At 40.8% G+C, this 22293-nt stretch overlaps 3 protein-coding genes across 7 annotated transcripts in view; 1 reads left to right on the top strand and 2 right to left on the bottom strand.

Annotated features, from left to right (window-relative positions):
• The window catches only part of zcchc24 (zinc finger, CCHC domain containing 24), a 40068-nt gene extending 34031 nt beyond the window's left edge, over positions 1 to 6037 (top strand). Inside the window, exons 4-5 of one of the 3 annotated variants that reach the window (XM_083923035.1) lie at positions 1627 to 1669; positions 1836 to 6037. In XM_083923035.1, coding sequence (XP_083779161.1) covers positions 1627 to 1669; positions 1836 to 1921 — 129 coding nt within the window. In that variant the 3' untranslated portion in view covers positions 1922 to 6037. Of the gene's footprint in view, positions 1 to 1626 lie in introns of all 3 variants that reach the window. The other 2 variants (XM_083923034.1, XM_083923036.1) reach the window with 2 other exon arrangements.
• Positions 6038 to 7823: 1786 nt separating this feature from the next.
• On the bottom strand, positions 7824 to 10347 carry ppifa (peptidylprolyl isomerase Fa). Its single transcript, XM_083923040.1, has 6 exons — positions 10188 to 10347; positions 10012 to 10042; positions 9836 to 9924; positions 9664 to 9760; positions 8388 to 8463; positions 7824 to 8260 (listed from the first exon to the last, which is right to left on the bottom strand). The coding sequence occupies exons 1-6, from the start codon at positions 10329 to 10331 to the stop codon at positions 8125 to 8127; spliced, it is 573 nt and encodes a 190-aa protein (XP_083779166.1). The 5' UTR covers positions 10332 to 10347; the 3' UTR covers positions 7824 to 8124.
• A 2313-nt stretch (positions 10348 to 12660) lies between these two features.
• The window catches only part of zmiz1a (zinc finger, MIZ-type containing 1a), a 29401-nt gene continuing 19768 nt past the window's right edge, over positions 12661 to 22293 (bottom strand). For 2 of the 3 annotated variants that reach the window (XM_083923024.1, XM_083923025.1), the window contains 17 exons: positions 20954 to 21068; positions 20617 to 20837; positions 20322 to 20523; positions 19919 to 20197; positions 19327 to 19506; positions 19035 to 19103; positions 18774 to 18939; positions 18490 to 18631; positions 17964 to 18174; positions 17707 to 17812; positions 17396 to 17556; positions 17215 to 17282; positions 17056 to 17124; positions 16675 to 16964; positions 16128 to 16318; positions 15351 to 15632; positions 12661 to 15099 (listed from right to left, as the gene is read on the bottom strand). In XM_083923024.1, the coding sequence (XP_083779150.1) occupies positions 14992 to 15099; positions 15351 to 15632; positions 16128 to 16318; positions 16675 to 16964; positions 17056 to 17124; positions 17215 to 17282; positions 17396 to 17556; positions 17707 to 17812; positions 17964 to 18174; positions 18490 to 18631; positions 18774 to 18939; positions 19035 to 19103; positions 19327 to 19506; positions 19919 to 20197; positions 20322 to 20523; positions 20617 to 20837; positions 20954 to 21068 (2860 nt within the window). In that variant the 3' untranslated portion in view covers positions 12661 to 14991. The remainder of the gene's footprint in view (positions 15100 to 15350; positions 15633 to 16127; positions 16319 to 16674; positions 16965 to 17055; positions 17125 to 17214; positions 17283 to 17395; positions 17557 to 17706; positions 17813 to 17963; positions 18175 to 18489; positions 18632 to 18773; positions 18940 to 19034; positions 19104 to 19326; positions 19507 to 19918; positions 20198 to 20321; positions 20524 to 20616; positions 20838 to 20953; positions 21069 to 22293) is intronic. The other variant, XM_083923026.1, reaches the window with a different exon arrangement.

The raw sequence follows: 22293 nt of genomic DNA, 5'->3' as shown, positions 1-22293 counted from the left end.
TCCCTGCATTTGCAATGTCACCCACTTAACATATTTCCCCCTGTCAGCGTTTGAAATGGACCACTAACCTCTGTGTCTTCGAGTATCAAAGAGTTCAGCCTCTCAGCACGGCTCCCTCCCATCCTGCAGATTCCCATAAATAACCCAAATATGTATTTTTCCAATCTCATTCACATGCATAGAATATTTGTCCCTCTTAGGTGGGAAATATATTTCTTGGAGACCATTCGGTTTAAAACCAAAGGCATAATTGTCATTGGGTATGATGGGGATCCGAATTGTTTTCGTACCCCACACTTTTAAAGTTTGATTTACTCAGTGATTTAATACTTATGGTCACACCAGCTTTTAAAACGCCAATATTTCAGTGGATTCAATTAAGTGAACCTGTGCAAATCTTCTGATGAGTTGAACATGGCTGAACTTTTACATGTGAGTTTCTGCTGTTGATCAATGGTGAGCCCTGGTGACAGTGCTGGCCTTTTGAGGGAACACTGGTCCAAAATGGAGGAAATAACGTGGCTAATACAGGCATGGATTAAGAATTCAGAGGCCCCTGGGCACAGCATCTTGGAGCCAGATGAAGAAGAACACCTGTAGCTTCTAGACGATTTAAACTGACAGACTACAGCCTATGATCACAATCAACATCAACACCTGTAGATAGCTTATAACATACAGGGTTTACACCTCATGGGTACAACGATACTTTCCTATACCAGTGGCAACAAAGTTAACAAAATACCCTACAGTATGTGGCTCAATGGCATACTCAAGCAAGCTTAAATCGTTTCATTTGACTCCTGCTTCTGTGCCAAACACACAAGTATACGTGTCCTCCAAATGGAAAAAGCTCAAACTACGGCTTCAAGTAAAGAGCTGACTGAACAGTTTCTTGCTCAAGGACACTTCAACAAGGAAGATGCCTGCAGCACAGAGGCTTGAACCCAGTTCCTTCTAACCGCTGAGGGGGAGCCCATAACATATGCATCAGTTTTTCCAGCTTTCCTGAAGGACCTAATGTCTTTGACGCGCGATAGTAAAGTCTCAACACTTCCTGGCAGACTCATTAGCGTAGGGCTGAAATATGTCCTTGTAGTGACCCACTGTAACCTGGTTTCCTTTAGTTAGACCACTTGGAATAAAAAAAAAGAAAAGAAAAGACTAAGCTCTAACAAGAAAAGAAAAAACAATAGATGAGGAATAAAATGTTCCAGACACATTGTCAAAATAACCTTGAAATGTGCTGGCCCGGATAGATTCCCTTTATCCTCGATAATGATTCTGATTCCAAGAAAGCTATTGCTGTAGCAGTGTGCTGATATTTCCATACAGCTCATTATGATCAAATCCATACTGGTTCTTTTTCTTTAATACCACATTGTTAAAGTGCGCTGCAAGTTTCCAGAGCTGATGGTGTGTTGCCATAACTCTGCAACTAATTGTGTTTCGTACACATCTGATCTGTGAAAAATATGGCTGTAATTTTGGAGGCTGGAGTCATTAGGCGTATTTAGCCAAGTTGAATCTGGTGCCATAGAAACTGCTTGCAAACTGTGTGTGCTGCTTGGTTTGCTTTCTTCAGTGTTTAATATGACTCATTGTTGTTTCTGTTTGTGTCCTCAGCGACCTTTAGAGAAGCCAGACGGCCTGGATGTTTCTGACCAGAGTAAGGAGCACCCGCAACACCTGTGCGAGAAATGTAAAGTCCTGGGCTACTACTGCCGCCGTGTGCAATAATCATCTTTATTCATCAGTCAAAGAGCAACTTTTGTGTCCCAAGTCCTATTGCTCTTCCTCCATCAAGGCTGTTAACCTCCTCCTTTCACATCCAGGTTTCCCTCGTCCCCGCCCTGCACACAACACGGCGTCCTCTCCTCCTCACGTCTTCCCCTCCTTCGCTCAGAAGCCTCAACTATAGACAGTAGCTCTAACCCTTCCTGGCCTCTCTTCTCAACCACTCGTGGAACACAGAGTTTTAGTCATTGTGCTTCTTTTTTTTTCCAATGACAGTGTTGAAGATTACATCCAGGAATGAGAGAACATGTTCATTTAGTATCAATCTCTCAAAGTGCTCTTCATCAAAAGCAAAAACTTGCCAAAATCAGTGACTTTGTGCCTCATGTATCAGAAACAACATAATCCCATTGATCCAACTCAATGTTTAACAGCAGCTAATGGTGTATTGATGAATTAGCACGTATTTCAATGGTGTCACTGACAGTATTGGTCTCAATAGATTACCTCACCTTGGGGTTTGTTGGTTTTGTGTTTACAGAGATCTGCCCTCAATGTCCCTGCCAAGTGAAGTGTGTGACGAACGTTTAACCCAGGCCTCTCATGATGGTATAATGAATTTGAGGCCTTCGATGTCCTGCCGTATTAGGGTCAACAGCACATCTTATTAACTGTGAATTAACTGAGGGACAATGTGCCATGCATCCCTAGCTTACATTTGGCTTATTTATTTCCTTGTTGTCTAGTGTGCAATTTGAATTTTAACTGGGACATTTTTTTGTATGTTTGTATATCACATTATTGTGTAACTGCTTCCACGTGTCTTTAGCAACTACTGTAGGTTCATTCGCTCCTCGTCTAGATTTAGTGCGTTGCTAACAGATAAGGTTTCATGTAGACTCCCTAGGGTATTTTTGTTGCCACGCAAATTCTCAATTATCTATAGTAGTTATGTATAGATGTTAGATAGGTAAGTAGTGTTCATTTAAAATCACAAGAATGTCTACTGAGAAGAAGCTGAAGGAAAACACTAGTTTTAGTTACATTATTCTTGCCGTCCACACAGTTTCGCATATGAAACATGATTTTAGATGTTCGCCTGTTCGCATGTAAAGCCTGATTAGATTTTAGCCACACATTTGTAAAAAAAAAATTAAAGCCAGTTGTTGCCTTTGTGCAGTTAATGCTAAGATAAATGGTAACTGCTCCAGGAGATTGCACCCTTTAAAACTATGTCCAACAACTGATTGCAGTGTAAAGAGTGTCTATAGTAAGGTGAAGAGTTGGTTGAGAGAGAACAATAGGATTTAATGTAGGAGGTCTGATTTATGACGTGGTGATGCTTAAGATTCAAGGATATATTGAAAGTGAAGGTGAATTAAGTTTACACTTCTATTCTTTTTATGAGTATAAGTGCCTACTATTACAGTATAAATCAATGTCTTTAAAGGAAGAGAAGTACAAATCGTGTTTACATGTATCAGCGTGCAGACCTAAAGCACTACAGATGAATTTAATGTAGTTTTGACTTAAAAGAAATCTGCCTTTCAAGGAACCTTGTTATAGGAATTGTGAACTATTCTATATGTACTGTATTTCTAGCCGTATAAAAGCTGGTTGACTATATTTTATACTGGAACATACTGTATGTGCCTTAAAAAGATTTTATCATTCTGAAGTATCAGGAGAACTATAGTCAGCTGTTTGAAATCGGGGTGGAGATCAGAGATGGAGGAGTAAACGTGCATGTGGTAGCTGCGATGCATAGTAAGTTTAATGCAGGTTCAAGATGTGACAAAGGACAACAAAATTATACAGTTCCTCTATTAGTGTGAACTGGCATAGTGGGTGTTCGCTTCAACACAGTTTGCTGAGGCACAGGCTGAAACAGCATTTCCAGCTGGCAATAACAATCTTACTGCGGTCTGTTGTCATGGAATATCCACAAAGTTGTTATTTCTTAGTTGATCCTACAACAGAACGGAGTCGCGAATGAAACTGTGGACCTCACTCTTTGTTTTTCTAATCTATTGTAGTTGTGTTGATTCAAGGAGCCGTGGGTTTTGTCAAGAAAATATACATGGTTATTTGCCTTAGTGGGAGAGTTTGTAGTGGCTGATTATGGTACCTTACAGTTTTGGGAAATGTATTTAAATTCCATCTTTAAAGTTAAAGGGGCACTTCAGTGATTAAGCAGTGCAGTTATACAGAGTTGGAAGGCTTGCAAGAGACACTAAAGAATATCCAATATCAATGCAGGAGCGGCTGAGATATCCATACTTTTAATCCCTAAAATGACTCAAAACGCTGGATCCTACCTTTCCCATAATGCAACTCAATAGCATCTTTTAGTAGACTCCGCCTGCCTGTTAAATGCCCACATTTGTCAAACTCCACACCCTCAGTTTGTAACTCGGGCTTTTTGTTAAACATGTGTCTCCAAGCCCAAGTTGAGATAAGCATGAGAACATCTTTATGACATCACTAGGGTTATTTTCTCAGGCTTGCTAAAGCTCCTCCAAAGTTAAAAAAGACATTATACAACTGTTTTCACAGCCTGAGTAGCACTCCCTGTGATGAGTACACCGAACTACAGTGTGCCCCTTTTAAAAGAAGGAATGTGTGCATCTACCACAAGTTAAAAACCTAATCTGAATGAAAGCTTCTCCTTTGGTTGGGAACAATTTTCTTACGGTTAACATACGTTTTTACATCTGAACATTTTTGTCCACATCATACCATGTGGTTGTAGTGAGAGAAATAGATACCAATGATGCCTTATGAACTAACCTCATAAACAAGAAACATTGTTATTGTGATTCACAGAGTTCTGACAGAATAATGAGAAATCCTGTAAGAGTTCAATTCCGCCCAGAGGCATGTTATGAGGAGGCCATTTTAAATGGCAAATCAAGAGCCAATGGAAGCAGTTGATACAATGCATTTGAGAAAAAAAATAGAGGAAATCTCTGCTTTCAGACGTTATGTCTTGAATTTCATATACTTGACTTTTCTAGTACCTTTTCAGTTCAAATTTGTTATTTTCTATGAATGAGATGTGTATTTTGGAACACTTAATAGATGTTTAAATTTTTTAAGCAATCTGCAAAAACGTAAGAGTTATTTCCCTGACAAAGATAGACTGTTTTATGTATATATTTGATGGCCATCATTATCAAGGATAGTACTCTTTTAAAAGTGTTATGCAATATTGAAGCTTTTTTTGTGTGTGTGAAGAAGGGCCTATTGCTGAGAAATAAACAAAGCTGGGAGTTTTTTTCTTTATGTTTTACAATAATCTGAGGGGTTATCCTGCAGAAATATTTATGGAAAGATTTTTTACAACACATTTTGTATAGAATATGCAACAAAGTTACACTAAGAAGGAAATATTGATGTCTACATAGAGTATTATTAAAGAAAAAAGCAGGTACATAATTAATACCCCTTTCTCAATTATAAGCCATTGTTTTTTGTGTTTTGTTTTATGGTGTTATCAGTGTTGAATAACCCACAATGTTATTCAGTTGCTATATGTAACTAATTATGAGCTGTCATTTACATCCATACAGTCGCATGTATTCATTTTGTAAACAATATTATGAAGATATATTGTGTTAACATGCAGAAATCTTTTTTTTTTTCTTAATTAGTGATGGATACTCACCACTGTATGAGCAGGTTAAACTGTGAGATGTAGTTTGCTTAAAGCAGCAATGACAAGAAACTATTATAAAATGTTACAGTGTTATATGTAGTTTAGGGCGTGTATTTTGTCAAGAAAGCGTGTGACAAAGAACTATTTTAGAGTTTGCATGTGCATGTGTTTGGTTTTGAGTGAAATATTTTGTGCAATGTATACTTATTTAAATACGTTACAGTAGTTTGCTACAGTACATATTGTTTTTAACATTATCAGCAACTTCTGATTGTTATAAGTATTTCATTTTCCGCTAGTGTAGCCTCTACGAATAATACATATTTACTGAATGTAATGTGTTAACACTTATGTGGTCAATTCGGAAAGTTATGTTTGTATTCTTTACAGTCTGTATCACTTGAGATATTTGTATTGCAATATTGCAATGATGTAATATTTGGAATTGGATAGAACACAGGCGTGAGGTAGGGAAGACAATGATTTTGGGAAACAAGGACAGTCATGGTTTTCGAAAGTAGACCACAGGTCTGTTTTTCATGTCCATGAAAACGGCATTCCAAAATGTGCCTTATTTGTTAGTTGGGAAAACATTTTAGTGCTTTAGTGCTGTTGAGAGTTTGATGAATTAAAGTCATATTGAATTAGAAGTGCTTGGACTATGTGGTTTCATTTGATTGGGGGCCTCTGCTGAATTGTTGTTACCAGTAACTGGGGGGGTGTTCACTCTCAAGTTCGATTCAAGTCAAAAGCAACGGAGCTCCTGTCTGTATAATATTAATTTCAGAGAGTACATAAACAATTTCTCATATGAACTCCTGACAATGTCACATGACACACATTGTGAGAGAGATACTTGCCCGAGACACATTTTCACTTAATGGAAACACACCGTTTGGGCTAAGCCAGTGGTTTCTGGGTAGGGTGTGATGAAGGCAAGACTTAGAAGCGATTTACACCGCGGTCACAGAGCCGGTTTGTGATTTAGTCACAAAACAACTGAGTCTCTTGAATTTGTCTGACAATTTCTGTCGACCCTTATCGATAGAAGTTCCTGAAACTCATCGTCTCACCAGTTAGAAATTTTCGTTGCCGTCTTCGGGTAAAATACCCTTCTTCACCTTTAGACGTTTGTTTTCTTGTGGTTTTGTGCGAGCCCCATGATGGACATGTCATCAATGTGTCCACTTGCTCGCTGCAAAGTCTCACACTTTGGGCTCAATTGGACATTACGCAGACTTTGTACAAGGGAGTTGGCAGGGTAAAGTCTGTTTGATGTCTGATCCAACTGATTTGGACATTTGTGTTGTCATATACATCTCCTCTGGGTAATGTCTAGATCATGTCATGTGTCCAAGGGGCGTCGCACTGTACTGTGTCTTTGAGTGCAAGCTCCAAGACTTATACAAGACTGAGCGTATAGATTATGATAGAGGTTTTTAATGGGTTATTCATGGTGGTTGAGTAACGCAGAAGGGGGGAGTGACTTGTAAAACCTGTTTTTCAATTTCCATGAAAGTGGTGAAAGATAACAGACACATCGAGCTGACAGGACTGGATTTCAACACTTTGAGTCAAACTGCGGACAGCAAAACCAAAACACAAAAAAAGGACACCAGCCGACATGGGTGCTGTGTGATAAATGGTGACATTTACAGCAGAAGAACCATTTTGTACTAGCTGTAAAGATGACATTGTGTTGCATGTGTATACTAAAGGTTGGCCACAGAAACGCCATCTTTCCAGCCAAGTTTCCATGCACAATATTGGATATGCATTCCAAATAACTAAAACTAAACCAGAGGGTGGGGACCCAAATTATATCAAGTTTGTTACAACATCTCTTGCTCAGACAGAGTGAGAGCTGAAAAGTCTCTATAGCAACAATGTAATCTGAGAATTCAAACAAACGGTGGAAGGTCAGTGCGCATGTGGTTTCATTTAGGGGCAAGAGCTGCTTTTTCACGTCGCTTCATTATTTACTTTCATAAAGTATTAGCTCGATAAGCAGCACCACCCAGTCTCTGGCTTTCAGACATGCCCTAGCCCCCTTTTCTTTCTTTCTTTCTTCCAGATGCTCTGCGTTTCAAATAAAGACCCAGTGAAGGAAGAGCAGCCCACGTACAAGCTAAAGACATTTTCAGGTTCCTGTATGGTTCCAGCAGATTAAATCATCTGCATTCACTGCGTCCAATGAGGCGATAGCCCGCAGCTCCATCATCTGTCATCTGTATTTGTGATATTTCAGCTCCACTGTAGCTGGATGTCACATGATGTCACATCCTGCTCTGATAGGAAGGAAGTCTGACGCGCTGGAGAGACGCTGTCTAAAAAAAACTGCTGGATCATTTCCAGGAAGCTTTAAAAAACCAGCAGGGTCGATGGCACACAAGAGCAAATGTCCTGTACTTAGATTAGAGCTAGTAAAATCTGAAAACAGCCATTTTATTTGCCAGTAAATGGAGAGTAACTGGACAATAACAATATTTTACATAGCAGATGACTTATTGCTCGTACAAAAAATTGTGTCAAGTTTAAAACTTGAAAAGCGAGATATCTTCGAACATCATAACTGACAGGAAAAATATCAGATTTTAGGGAAGAACAGAATCACCTGTGACAGTTCCTTCTTGAAATTATCAAGAACACAGGACGAAAGGGAAAGTAAATAACAAATGGTTGCATGCAGAGTCATCCAAAGTCCAGAGGTCCAAGTGTGATCTCGGGTGTTATTTGATCTCCCCACAGTCAGTTATGACAATTTTCTTAATCACGCCGCCGTCATGTAAACCGAAGGACTCCATCTTGGTGACCACGTCCATACCTTCCTTCACATGCCCGAACACAACATGCTTACCATCGAGCCTGTCAAAAGAAGAGACAAAAGGGGACTTCAGCAACCGATGAGTGACTTGATTTGGATGAAGTGAGACTGAATGGCAGAACTGCTGAGATGAGATGACGGATGAAAACGAATTCCACAAATATTCACCATTCAGTTTTAGCCGTACAGATGAAGAACTGGGAGCCGTTGGTGTTTGGCCCTGAATTTGCCATTGACAGTGTTCCTGCAGAAGTCGAGAAGCCAACAAGTAAATCAATTAAACGTGATGCAGTCAACAAGATCTTGACCTCCTTTTACCGCTGACCCAATACCATTTAGGCCTGACTGTAGCAAAAGAGAAGCATGACACGAGTCTGTGTTTAGTTGAAAGCCTGTTTTTCTTTTCTGAAACGCAAACTGTGATAATGCCACACTTTTGAATAAAGCACCAAGCAATCAGCATGTGGGATAGGTTTATGTTAAGCTTAGGTTTATTCAATTAAAGGAGTTATTTTGATTAGTGCACGTTGACTCACTAAAAAGTAGGTCATTCACCTGGGGATTGCAAAATCCATACAGCTAGTGGTTTTAGTGCTGCATGAAATTAGGCACTGCCATCTAGTGGAGAGGCAGCTGTAATCAAAGATATAAACCTGGGAAATGATGCTGTTAGGAAGCCAGAGAAGTATAATACAGGGCTGCAACTAATGATTTTTTTTCATTGTTGATTATTCTTAGTTATTTCCTTAATTAATCCATTAGTTGTTGTTTAGAAATGGTAAACAATGTCTTTCAGTGTTTCCCAGAGCCCAAGATGACGTCTGCCAACGTCTTGTTTTACCCACAACTCAAATATATATAGAGTGTACTGTCTTAGACGAATGAAGAAACCAGTCATATTCACATTTAAGAAACTTGAATCAGATCATTTTGATTTTTTTTTTATTAATCAAACCAATTAATTGATTATCAAAATAGTTTAGCGATCAATTTAATAGTTGACATTAAACTGATTGATCTGTGCAGCTTTAGCGACATTTATGTCATAATATACAAGGGCTGCAGTTTCAAATGATTTTCCTTACAGACTTATTTGTTGATTTGTTTTTTTACTGACTTAATTCAATAATAATTTAATTTTTAATTTTACTGATTTACTGCAGTTTTTGAAATGCCAGAAAATAATGAAAAAAAATAGATTTGATATTAGATATACTAGAGAAATAAGATGCTATAACCAGGGAATGATGGGCATTTTTGTTTGATAAATTACAGACATTAACAATCCATTAATTTTCTGCTGCTCTGTTTCAGCATTAGTATTACAATACAATCTGCCATTTACAACATTTCCATTAGCCTGTATGTGAGAATACACAGCTATACGGATGGGGAAAAAAGGACTAAGGTATAATAAAAATGTAGAGAATCTGTGGAGATGTACCTGGACCAGTGTGTTTTAATTTGAAGTTTTCATCTTTGAATGTCTTCCCATATATAGATTTCCCCCCTGTGCCGTTGTGGTCAGTGAAATCTCCCCCCTGTAACAGAAAAACACAGTAACAGACAACATGGCAAACATTTTACGTGCACCAACATCTTCACTGTACTCTTACCTGACACATGAACTCAGGTATGACCCTGTGAAACACAGATCCCTTGAATCCAAAGCCAGGATCCCCAGTACACAGTGCTCTGAAGTTTGCTGTGAAATGAGCTTAAGTACATTAATGCTATAACATTTAAACAAATGTAACTCTTGATCTTCAACTAAAAACATGGTTAAACATACCCGCAGTCTTTGGCACTACATCTGCATTCAACTGCAAGATAATACAAATCACATTCAAGTTCATTGATGAATGTTTACACTGAGCAATGCCCTTATGTGTAGGCTACATATTTGAGTGCTGAAACAAGTTGCCTGTGAAAGTCTTCTGGAGAGGCTAACGCTAGCTAGCTAGCTACCTCAATGGTTATTCTTCCAAGAGGCTCACTGTCGGCCTCGATGTCCAGAAACACGACGGGGTTCTTGGCGGCACCGGAGGACAACAGCTTCGCGGCGGCGACGCCCGGCGTGCTGTATCTCAAGCGGTTTTTGAGTTGTAGCATCGCTGCTCAGCTGACGGGGGTGAGAGGAGGAAAACGGAAGGCCTGTGACGCGGCTGGTGTTTACATGTGACGTCACTCTCGCGGTGCTGAAAACAGCGACACCACGTGGGAGGTTTTTGGAGGTATAACAACCACATTTAGGTTGACAAAAGTGTTATCAAAATGTATAACGTTAGTTATCGATGACAAAAACGCAAAACGTGTTGTCTCCATGACAACTGCGCCACTCCATCCACAGAGGAAGGCCAGGCGGAGGGAACCTTCTGAAACCCTGTAAATGTAAGCATTTCAAATCAGTGAAATCTATCAAGAGGGAAAAAAACAGATTTTTCCAAAGAATCCTGCACAGCTTGACTAGTATTTCTTTTTTTATTTACTGTATTTATATTTTCTCTTCAGATAATCTTGAGCATAATAGTGCTAAATTGTTTACGATTAAAAAAATGGTGGGAATTACTAGTTAATCAGCTGTATTCCATGTACTCCTTTCTGATATCAATTTGGCATTTGTTTGAATTGCATTGCTGTTCCCCTGCATCAAACTACTCACTGTAGTGACATGTTTGATATGAATACTCATTTGATTCATGTTTGTTCAGGCACAGGGTTGGTAGTAGTTAATCTGAAGTTTATCTTTTTTTAAACTTTATTATTCCCCTGTTAAGTGGCCATGCTATAAATTAAACTATATACCATTCGGGGGGCATAATGAATAATTATAAATCTGTTCAGAATTATCACAAGGCCCAATTAAGCATCGATCCCCAAAAATATTTTATTTTGAAAAATGCCTTTAAACCTGCAAATGCATGAGCCTTCTTATAAATGTTTCTAAACACCTAGACGTGCATGCTGGTTATGTAAATATAATAAATATTTCAGTTGATGCTCCTAATTATTGATCATCAGATGTTGCAAAGTGTTTAGCCTCTGCATAATTGGTAACAGTATTGGGATCTCAGGTACACTGAACAAATCCATCCATATAATAAGAGTATGTAAGGTTACGTTCTGTTTGTCTGGAACAACACATCAATCACAAAATTGCTCAGGGGCCCTATTTAAACTCCAATCTGTAACTCACTTGCACAAATCGCTGAATGTTTGCTCCAGTAATTGAATCAATCTACTTTCTTTCTGTAATTATTTCAGCTCACAGGATAAGTTGTTGCTTTTCTACATCTAATAATATTTCTTACTAATAGCTTATGAATTAACTAATTATTAAAGTGGTAAAAGAGGTTTCACAGCACAAAGTTTGACCTGTCATAGTAGGAACTTGGCACATGTGTCACTAATTAATAATTAACTTTGCCGCAACTCTGAAACTGAAGCAGCCGTAATTAATTTGATTATTTACACCTGTGTTATTTCAGCCAGTAAGGAACACTATTGACGTGTGTAATGACGTTTAATTTATTGTAATTGCAAATTCTATGTATATCTAGTTTGGTACTGTACTGTAGGTATTCTATGGACTATGTAGCTCAGTGCTTTTCATCTTTTTGTGGAATATGTAATGGTTTAATATGCTGGTTGCACTTTGTATGTCAAAAGACACAAAAGGCCATTAATTGTGTTTCATCTGAATACATATTTATTAGATAAATATTAGGATGTCACGTCATCTAACTACATACAGATTTGCAAGACTAAAAATCACAATGTTTTTCTGACCAGTTTAGAATATGAAATGATTGTACATAGAATGTACAAAACCAAAGAGACAACTGCCACCTGTTGTGCCAATCACTTCAGATTGTACCTTTATAGCATATTTTTCCAAATTGCATAATATTTATAAATTTGACAATTTCTTTTTTACAAACTGTAAATTTGGAAACGACCCTTAAGAGCCACTAAAAGCTCAAATGTCTCCAAGTCCCAATTATACCTCAAAAGGTTGTAATAATTTTGTAGCACCTTTATAAAGTACACAGGTAATAGAGAAATACACAGAAGTTTAATATTACACAAAGGAAAAAAAACTTTTTTTCTTGGAAACCCCACGTGGAGGGGTACATAAAGTATCTTCCATAAATGAACAGGCGTGGTTAGAGAGGTCCGCACAGACGCAATCGAACACAGACTCATTTTGCCAATTCAATGTCTGACAGGAGGATGCAAGCTTTACAAATTCTAAATACACTATGCACACTCCCCCTGGAGAAAATGAATACATTTCTGTTAACGTGTCTCTATTTGTCATTTACATTATATACACGTATCCCTTGCATCCCCAACCCCACCCCTCTACCACAACCTCCCCTTGTAATGCAAATAGGAGGGGGTCTCCCCCAAATTCCATTTTACAATAATAATTGCATTCTCTTTTATATCCTCAACTCAATTTCCAAGGTCTGCAATCAGACAGTACAATTTGTGTCGGTCAAATTACTAGATGTGATTTTGTGAAAGGTTGCAGTTACAGTTACACACTGTGTAGGGAAATAAAATATCCCTATGCGGCAGTGCATTGTCTTTAACAAACATATAAACAAACTAATACAACATCTGATCCTTCAATGGTGTTATATGCAGGTGATTTGATCAACTTTGAAGATCAATATAGTCATATTTGGTTCTTCAAGTGGGGAAACTTTTATCCAACAATATACAGTATATTTTAAATCCATTGACTGTACTGCATAAAACTGTGTAAACCAAATTAAACTTAAAAAAAACACTGGACAAAAAAATAATAATTTAAAATGATATCAAATGTGATGAAAATACACAATTCCCACATTTCTGCTAGGTATGGTTATCAAAAAACATTATCAGGCCAGAAAACAATCCAGAGGACAATTTTGCACATTCTCATTTTAAATAAAAAGGACGAGGTCACTTGTTCCAATGACGTTAAACAAATCATTTTTGGAGAAATTTGGACCTCTAAGCTGCATTAACAATCTTTTAGACAGAAAAAATAATTTAAAGCTGACCAATTCTTATACGTAAAAAAACCTCCAACAACTTGCCTGTTGAACAATTTGAATATTCCATTTTCACTGATGCATTGTCACAAGGTAATGGATTACAATACACAGGTATTCAATACAAGGCCAGTGAGAGTGCATGTGGATCAATTCGTTACAATATGGGATTCTGTGTGTGTTTGTGAGTGTGTGTGTGTCTGAGTGTGCGTAGTCCTTGACAGACATACAGTACCATGTAGTTGCCTGTAATAGATAGGTACAGTACTGTACAATCACAGAGTATTCACAAAGGGTATATACAACAGCTTGTGGAAACACTGTTGGATCATGCAGGATGGTTTTCTCAAAAAGATGCAGTTCAACAGTAACAAAGGGAAAAAGGAAAGATCGGAACTAGGCGTTTCTATAAAACACAGTGATTTAAAAACTTCTGTAGACCTCTGTAGGAGTTGAAATCCGGCTTTTGCACCAACATAATATCCAGGGCCAAACCCCTTACAAAAAGCATAGGACAACTTTGGTGATGTGTATTGGATTAATTTCAATATGGGATAAAGATAAAACACATATAAAAGGACAACACTTTAAAAAAACAAACCAAAAACAAAAACAGATGATTTGAAATAAAATAATAAATATAAAGACAAGAGAGAAAATGATTTGATCAAGCACGTTTAGGCTGGACAAAGACAACAGGAGCCATTGGCACACATGCACTTGTGAACAAAATGGTGCTGAATTTGATGAGGAAGAGCGAAACATTACAATAAATACACAAGAAGGACTGCAGACTGGGTGGAGAAAAAGCACTGAGACAGCTCTTGTTTTATCTTTCTTCCATTTAATATTTTTCTTCCCTCCGCTGTCTCCAACTTTCTCTCCCTGCTGTCTTTCACACACGCTCGCAGGCAAATAAAAGAGGGCACGTAAACATACACACACATGTAGACACACACCAACACACTCACACACTACATTGCACAATGTGCACTTGTTTCCTCTGTTGACACTCGAGGACATTTTGGCTCGTCCTTTCAGTGCTCTGATTCCGATGAGTTCGCACACACACACGCACGCACACACAAACACACACACACACACATACACACACTCACACACACACACAAAAGTCTGGGGGGGGTCAAAGGACATGGCATGTGCCAACGTTTTGGAAGAACACATTTCAAATAGGATAAAAACACTCTTACAAGACAATGTCTTTTTTTCACAAAAGGAAAATTATAATTAAAAAAAAGCTACAACACTTTTGCGAGAGCCCCACACAGGCTCCCGTCTCCTCCGTGTTGTTTACACATGATGATTATAGCTGCACAGTTTTCAGTTGAAAAGTCACAAATATCATATATGTATATATATAATATCACTTTAGTGCCCGCCAACATGGCTGTAAATGGTGTGTTTCGAGTCAGAGGCGGTGGAACTGGTGCGTGGAATCTTTACACAGGGGAAAAAAAGGGAGTGCGGGATGAGTGGCGTTTCCTGCTTTCTCCCTTGGAGTTCCCAAAACAAGCGCCTCTTTTCAGCCGTGCTCCTATACCACACATTATCTGTTGATAAGAGTGTGTATGTGTGTGCGTGCGTGAGCATAGGACGCTGCTTGAAGTGTCGATAGGAGGTCGGTGAGGTGTCTGTGGACGGACAGTCAAACACGTCACGACTCCTGTTGGTGCAGGAGGGTTTTTTTTGAGAGGGGTAAAGGGCTAGTTGTTCTCAAAGAGGGAGAGAAGGTCGTCGTTGCTGTTTGAGGGAAGGTCGGGAGGGTCCAGGTAGGATAGTAACTCGTCTGGATTGGCCAGTTCTGGAAGCAGCTGTGGATAAAAAGGCAGAAAGAGACAATGAGAAATAAATAACCTGCCAACACATTCATCTTTCTGAAGCTGGATGACTTTTCATCATGCTCAAGTGTCTGTTGAAGCCAGTTGTTACATATACAAGCAGAAAAAAAAGCTGATTGAGAGTGAACTCAAACAGAGCACACAGCAAAGAGATGAGAGCAGCTGTAGCAGACAATGTTAGCTGTTAACAGGTAGCTAAGGGTGCCCAGAGCGGGCACACTTACATCCAGGGAGGGTTCAGGCATGTCCTGGGCTCCCTGACTCATCTGCCCATCTGAGGAGGGGTTAAAGTTCAGATCGCTGTGGGGGTGACTGTTCTGCCCGGGCTGCTGAGGTTGCGGCTGAGGCTGGGACTGGCGAGGCGGCTGCGACGGCTGGCCACTGTGATGCAAGGGCTGCCCTGACTGGCCACTGTGATGCAAGGGCGGCCCTGATTGGCTGCCGCGGTGGGGAGATGCATGCAAGCTCTGCTGCATGGAGTTATGGGACTGATCGGGATGGGACATCTGCAGGTGTAAGAGGGAGATAGAAAGCGAGAGAGATGGAGAGTGAAAAATAAGGAGGAGTGTGTTAAGGAGAGGGGGATGCGTAGGAAAGGATCAGAGGAAAAAGCGGAATGAGTTTCAGCGTGAATAATATGGAACAGGCCTTCTGAATGGAAGCTGTGATCAGCGGACATGTACAGCTGCAACATTATACGGCGACATGAGCATTTGAGCATGACTGAGTACACATGCTGGCTAGAGGCATAGGCTGCACCTTGTTCTGATAACAAATGGGAGTTGCATGTAACAGATCGTCTCTTCTACGAAGTAATGTACCAAATTAGGCTACAGGACAAAGTAACCTAGCAGTAGATAAATAAGAGACATAAAAGTCAGACCAACCAACATCCTACTTTACTAGATTGTATAGTGATATACTGTTCCCATAAACATAACAAACTTTTTTCTATTGGTGCAATGGAATGAGAAGCAGCCCTGGAAGTCGCCCCTACTTACCGCATCATTCATGCCGTGGGTCAGGGGCTTGTCCTGGGAGAGGAGACCACCAGGACCATCTGGGGGGTGGGAGAGCTGGGGGCCATGGATGAAGTCATTCATAGGGGGACCTCCTCCACCTCCTCCAATTCCACCACCAGAGGGGTTCCCGTGAGGGAAGTCAAAATTCCCTTGGCTGTGGTAACTGTTGCCTTGAAGGACAAAACAAACAAAACACTTCTGTCAAACAAACTGCAATTAGCCTTGCTGACTTGTCTGATGAATCCCTACTTATGCAAAAAGTTATCTTTTCAAAGTGGTTACATAAGGGGACACACAAACGTCCCACTTATTTTACTGTTATGAAACATTTATCAGATCAATGAGCTTACTATATTTTAAAACAGGTTCAGCACAAAACTCTCCTTGGGGCTGTTTCTTTGTTTAATGCACCAGAGACACATCAGTAGTTACCGCTATAAAGTGCAAAACAGCTCACTTTTCCAAAAAATGAGCTGACTATCCTGTTATTTATCTACGCAGCCGGATCCTGGCTGCTTTTCTTTACCTGCTCCAGGGTAATCTCCCCCGTTGCCACTAGGATGTTGACTAGGATGATGACTAGGATGTGGTGGGTAGGGGCTGGATCCTAGTATGGGGCCAGGTCCAGGTCCTGGGCCAGGCCCTAGCTGAGCGATCATCTCCATCACATTGGGCATGGTCATCTGACTGGGGCTCATGGTCTTAAAGCGCTTGGCAAGTGGTCCGTCAGGGTCCTCTTTGATGTGTATCTCAGACTTTATGGGAACAGGTCGCCAGCTACATGTAGGATCTATAGTGACTTCTTCAAACTCTGAACTATTAAATGAGAAAGTACAAGGTGTTTAATATGGAAATAATAGATTCAATGTTATGGGTAAATTTAGAAGAAGAATGAAAGGAAACTTACTTTTGGATGGCATTTAGGATTCCCCACATGTACTGGTCCACCTCCAGACCTTCTAATAATGCTGTTTTACTGAAAGGAGAAAAAAACCCATTAGATATCTCTTATCAGTAATCTCATCTACACATCAAAAAAAGAGAGAAAAGAACAGCTTCCACTTACTTGCACACAGGACACCTCCACGTCCCCCTCTCACAGTTGAGCTGCAAGTAGGACTCCAGATCAAAGCACTGTGGAAAACAACACCACAAATGCTCATTAGACTAATCTCCCATTCCCAGCAGCACGTGACGCAATTTACATTAGCAATGAACTTTTGCTGCTTCTTGAAAACTGAACAGACCTGGACATGTTTGCAGTCATGCCCTCGTGCTGGTAGCTGTATGCGTCGGAAGGTAATGGGACATTTCAGCGACACTTTGATGGCCGTCTGCTCTACACCGTCCTCCCCGTTAAGAGTGGTGCTGCCTGCCGAGGCCGCCACACTGCTGAAGTTTCTCTTAACTGGAAAAATAAAGCATTCAGATGGGAGGAAGGTATTACTTTGTAAGCAGTTGCAGGTGTACTGTTTTAAAGCGCACATAAAAAAGAAACAGGTGCAAGCTTGTGTAATTAAGATGTACTAATGCATCTTAACTACAATAAGAGACATACCCTTGGTGATGCAGTGTTCTGCAGGAAGGAGTCTTTTCTTCAGGAGCCCCTGGAGGACGGAACGCACAGATGGCCTGTGGACCAGCTGCAGCACAAACAGGTGGGACTGCGAAGCAACACAAGAACATGAAAATGAACAGAAAATCAAACAAAAAGTCTACACAAAGTTAAATCATACCAGTTGATGTTACTGCTGAATGAAATAATTATTTCTGTACTTTAAGTAGTTATATTTTGTCCTGATAGTCTGTACTTACGCAGCAGCAGGCCGTGACTGTAATCTGGATGGTGTTTCTTCCAGGTTGGCATACATGCTTCAGGTGCAGGGGTTTGTGGGAGGTTTTGTTGTCTCCCCTCTCGATGGTGAGGGGCGTGGCGTTGACACTGACCTGGACGGAGGCGGGCCAGTTGGTGTTCATTTGCCTGTCTTCGTGGTGGTAGCATTTAAACTGGAGTTCAAGGTCTGACCTATGGGAGGAATGCAATCAGAGAGCCAACAGTTAGTGATAAAATTTAGGGTACAAAAAGAACAAGAACAGTTTTTGTGTGTGTGTGTGTGTGTGAGAGCATGTAGGATTCAGGATTGTGAATGCTGACATGAAAGATGTGTGATCGAATATACCGTATATGTTAAATAGTTTACATGAAATGATTACATAAAAAAGAGAAAATATATCCCTAATATCCAGTCAGAGTAGTTATTTCTCTCCACAATAGAGAGCTGATAAGGAAATGAGCAAATAAGGAAATATAAAGAAGTGGAGGGTTGTGCGGTGTTCCTACCTCCACATGAGGGTTTGGTGGACGGAGGGTCGAAGGTGGAAGACGTGGTTACTGACTGCCAGGTTGTGCTCCAAGCGGAACGGCTCCAGCACCACTCCATCCCTGACTGGGAACGTCAGCCGCAGCTCCTCATTGGGGTGAGCTGGGAGAGAAGAAAAACAGCGGGGGAGGGGGAGCGGGGCTGTCAACTTTTAATCTGGTAAAGTCACACACCGCGTCAGATGCAATAAAAGAGCAACAAGGATAAAAGCAACCAGTTGTTTCAGATCTGCTGTGGTACTCACTCGGAGGGGGCGGAAGTGCTGTCATATTTGGTTTCATGTCGGGTGGAAACGGGGGCTTCACATCCTGGTTTGGCGACAGGTACGGAGGAATACTACTTCCTGGGGTCATAGGGGGTGTGGGATTTCCAGGGACTGGGGAGTGGGGGTAGTTACCGGGCCTCGGGGGCTATAAAAGACAGGAAAAGTGCAATGATGAAACCATCTGTATAACTAATTTCACATACATGGCTGGGTCAAATTTAGGTCTCGCTGAAAACATACCCCATTGCCTTGGCCATACGAGTATCCGCCTCCAGAGAAGTTGGTGCTCTGACCGTTAAAGGGCTCTTGCTGTAAAGGAATACAGAGCAATAATAATTTAATGTACTTCCTTACTGCACCAGACATACACCATGCAGTTTGTTCCAAAATGTGTTTTAAATGTGACTACTTTGCCTGTCCCTGGCTTTTGCACAGTGCATGCTGAGATAGACACCACCTCCTCTTCTGACCCTAGTAGGAGTAAGTTGTTGTACATAAAGGATAGATGGATGAATGGTGTGACATAACACACCTTGTAGTACTGGCCCATGGGCATGCCTGGTGGGTACTGCCCTTGGCCCTGCTGCCCTGGCATCCTCTGGCCAGGGTAGTTAGGAGAGGGCAGCGGCCTGGAGGCGTTCGATGTTGGGTACTGTCCTTGCTGTGGTGGGAACTGACTGTTTGGCCCGTACTGCTGACTCCCGTAACTTGCCTGGATGAACAAAGTTAAAGGAAAAGACGTAAAACGCATGTTTCAAGGCTCTGTTTTTCCTGAAATAGGACACGAAAGCCAAATACAAGCAAAATCTCCAGGCGCGGATGCAAATGGGAATGACCAGCACACTACACTATCTTTAAAGTACAATGAACATAAACAAGTCTATTTGCAAAGTATCTGTTTTTTTAATTATCCAATGGGAAAAATTACATTTTAAACAGTCCTCCTATCTTTAAACAAACAAATGCAAAATAGTTATCATGTTCGTATGGTACATGGAAATTGCCAAACTGATGCAAAAAACTTGTGAAACTGTGTTTTGCCATGTGTGAGCCTGCAGGGAAATAAGAGCCCATAATCTCCATATTGTTTTAATTCATAGATATTCACAGATATTTCCACTCACCTCCCCAGGATATGGCCTCTTCATACCCTGCATGGGCATGCCCTGTCGAGGTCCGGGATACCCTTGCTGTGGCATCCTTTGTCCGTGAGCTCCAAAAGGCACCATGCCTGGGGTCCGTGCCTGGTTCATACCCATGGGAGGCCCGCTCATGTTGGGGTTGTTCATGCCTGATCCCATACTGGCTGGATTCATAGCTCCAGGGGGGCCTCGTGGGCCTGGCTGGTTCATGAACTGGCTATTGTAGGCTTGTGTGGGGCCCATTTGGAAAGAAGAACACATCTGGAGGCAAAACAGAAGGTTTCAGTGTCCTGCAGGTGTGTGCATAATAGATTTGTGTAGATGTGTATGATACAGCCTATTTTGTGGTTGCAGCAGCAAACATCTGGTAGCAGGCCTACTGTACCTGTCCATACTGGTTCATATCTTTATTCTGCGTTTCCTGCAGAGCTGCCACCGTGGCCGTTGCTGTGGCCGTTGCCGTAGCAGCCGCGGCAGCAACAGCAGCAGCTGCAGCAGCGGCGGCTGGCTGAGTGAAGTCACCAGGGGGACGTGTGTGGGAGGTCAATCCCATACCTCCTGGAGGAGGGTTTGGGCCTCCAGAGTAACTGTAAGAAAAACACAGAATGCATGTTTTAATCATTATGGAACATTTTATTGCTTAAATAAGAGAGTTCTTTCTTATCCAGTCTCTTACGTACCTTCCGCTGTATCCCCCAGGACCTCCAGGGTAGCCAGGCCTGCCGTACATGCCCTGCTGCATGTACGCTTGGTTGGAGCCTCCTTTGTTTGGGAATTGTTGCTGCTGAGCATTGAATTGGGGTGAGTTGAGCCCTGCTGCGCTGGCAGACAAACCCGATCCCATAGGGTTGCCTCCAGGATTCATGTGGTTATTGCTATTCGCCATTGGGTTACCTAGCACCTGGATTTAACAATACAGGAAGAAAAAAAATTGTAATTTTAAAATTAACAAAGCAGACGGAGCATTGATTGTGTGTCAGAATTTATAGATTGAATGATGTTCATGCATGGATATACCTGACTCTGTGATGTATTGGTCACGCCCCACACTGTTGTAACCACAGACAATGACCCAGGGGGCTGGTTGGTGTTTTGTTGCCAGGGGACAGAGTCATAGGGAAAGGATCCATCACTGGAAATAAGATCAAAACACAAACATGCGCCTGATGTCACTAGACATTTCGGTCAGCCAAGAAAAGAGCCAACAGAAAGCTGTATATCTGTCCAGAAATGTGAATAATTTGGGAATTCTTCTCGCCAACATTTTAGGCTTTCAATTTCAAAACACGTTTTCAGCCAGGATATGTGCTAATGGCTGCACAGTGAGATGAGTTAAAAAAGCTCCACATGAGCCGATGAGCTCTTGCATGCCCTCACACACATCAGTTAAAACCCAATATGATTAAATTGTTTTTTTTGAGTAGTTGAAAAGCCTTTGGATAGGAGAAGGGAGAGTACAGTTGGAACTGTTTAACATTCAGATTTAAAACAAATATCAGGGCAAAATATGAGAGTCTGTTACATACAATAAACATGCTAAATCCTCATGGGGAGAGGCAAGTGGCCAGTGGAGTGGTAGGGAACTGCTGTTTTTGGAGAGCAGCTTGTATTCGCTCAGAGGTTAGCTCTTGGAATGGATGACTTGTTCAAAATTTCCTGATAAAGGCTCAACATTATCCCAAGATCCTCAGCAGAGGCAAACAGGACTCTTGGCTAACTTCGGGCTTTCTTCGATAGAGAGAGAGAGACATGAGCACACAATGTTCTCCAAAAACATTACTTCACAGCACTCTTCCCTGCCGGTTTGTCCCTCCACCCCCAAATCACCTCAGCTTCACTCAAAATCATTCTGTCTCTTCTCCGAACATTGGAAACACTCTGCTTCTTGGCGTGCATAAGCACTAAATTCATACCTTAGTGAAGTTGGACCCAATAGTCATTCTTAATTAGCTTTAATACATTCATTTGGTACACTTTAGGAGAATGCATCATGAAAAATATTCAGGGAAAAGGCAGAGAAATGGCTACATTGAAAAAGAGCTGGGAACATATCCAAATCATATTTCTTTCCATTTGTTTACATTTATTTTCTCTCTTTCTTTCTCTCCATCTGCCCTGACACCTACGTATCTATTATGTTTTATCCACCTTTTGTGTCATGTAATTCCTTACAAAAAATAAAGTATTAGTTTAGATTGCTGGGGAAAAAAGCCCCATGTCCACAGCACTGTAATTTTGTACTGATTTTGTCTATTAAAAGGGCCTTTCAGTCCATTTATTTCACAGTTGGCTTCTTTCAGATGATTGCCTGCAGTAACAGGCAACTGACAGATGGCACAGACTGGCATGTATCAGTC

Source organism: Echiichthys vipera (assembly GCF_963691815.1).
Source record: "Echiichthys vipera genome assembly, chromosome: 11".
Lineage (NCBI taxonomy): Eukaryota > Metazoa > Chordata > Actinopteri > Perciformes > Trachinidae > Echiichthys > Echiichthys vipera.
The sequence above is the reverse complement of the archived record's forward strand: the minus strand, read 5'-3'. Positions and strand labels throughout refer to the sequence as shown.

Excerpts from the sequence above, each read along its gene's own strand:
- ppifa (XM_083923040.1), bottom strand. The coding sequence starts at position 10,331 with ATGCTACAACTCAAAAACCGCTTGAGATACAGCACGCCGGGCGTCGCC. Across the intron at positions 9,925-10,011 it reads TGTAGTGCCAAAGACTGCGG|CAAACTTCAGAGCACTGTGT; the intron begins GTATGTTTAACC and ends CTCATTTCACAG. Across the intron at positions 8,261-8,387 it reads TGTACGGCTAAAACTGAATG|GCTCGATGGTAAGCATGTTG; the intron begins GTGAATATTTGT and ends TTCTTTTGACAG.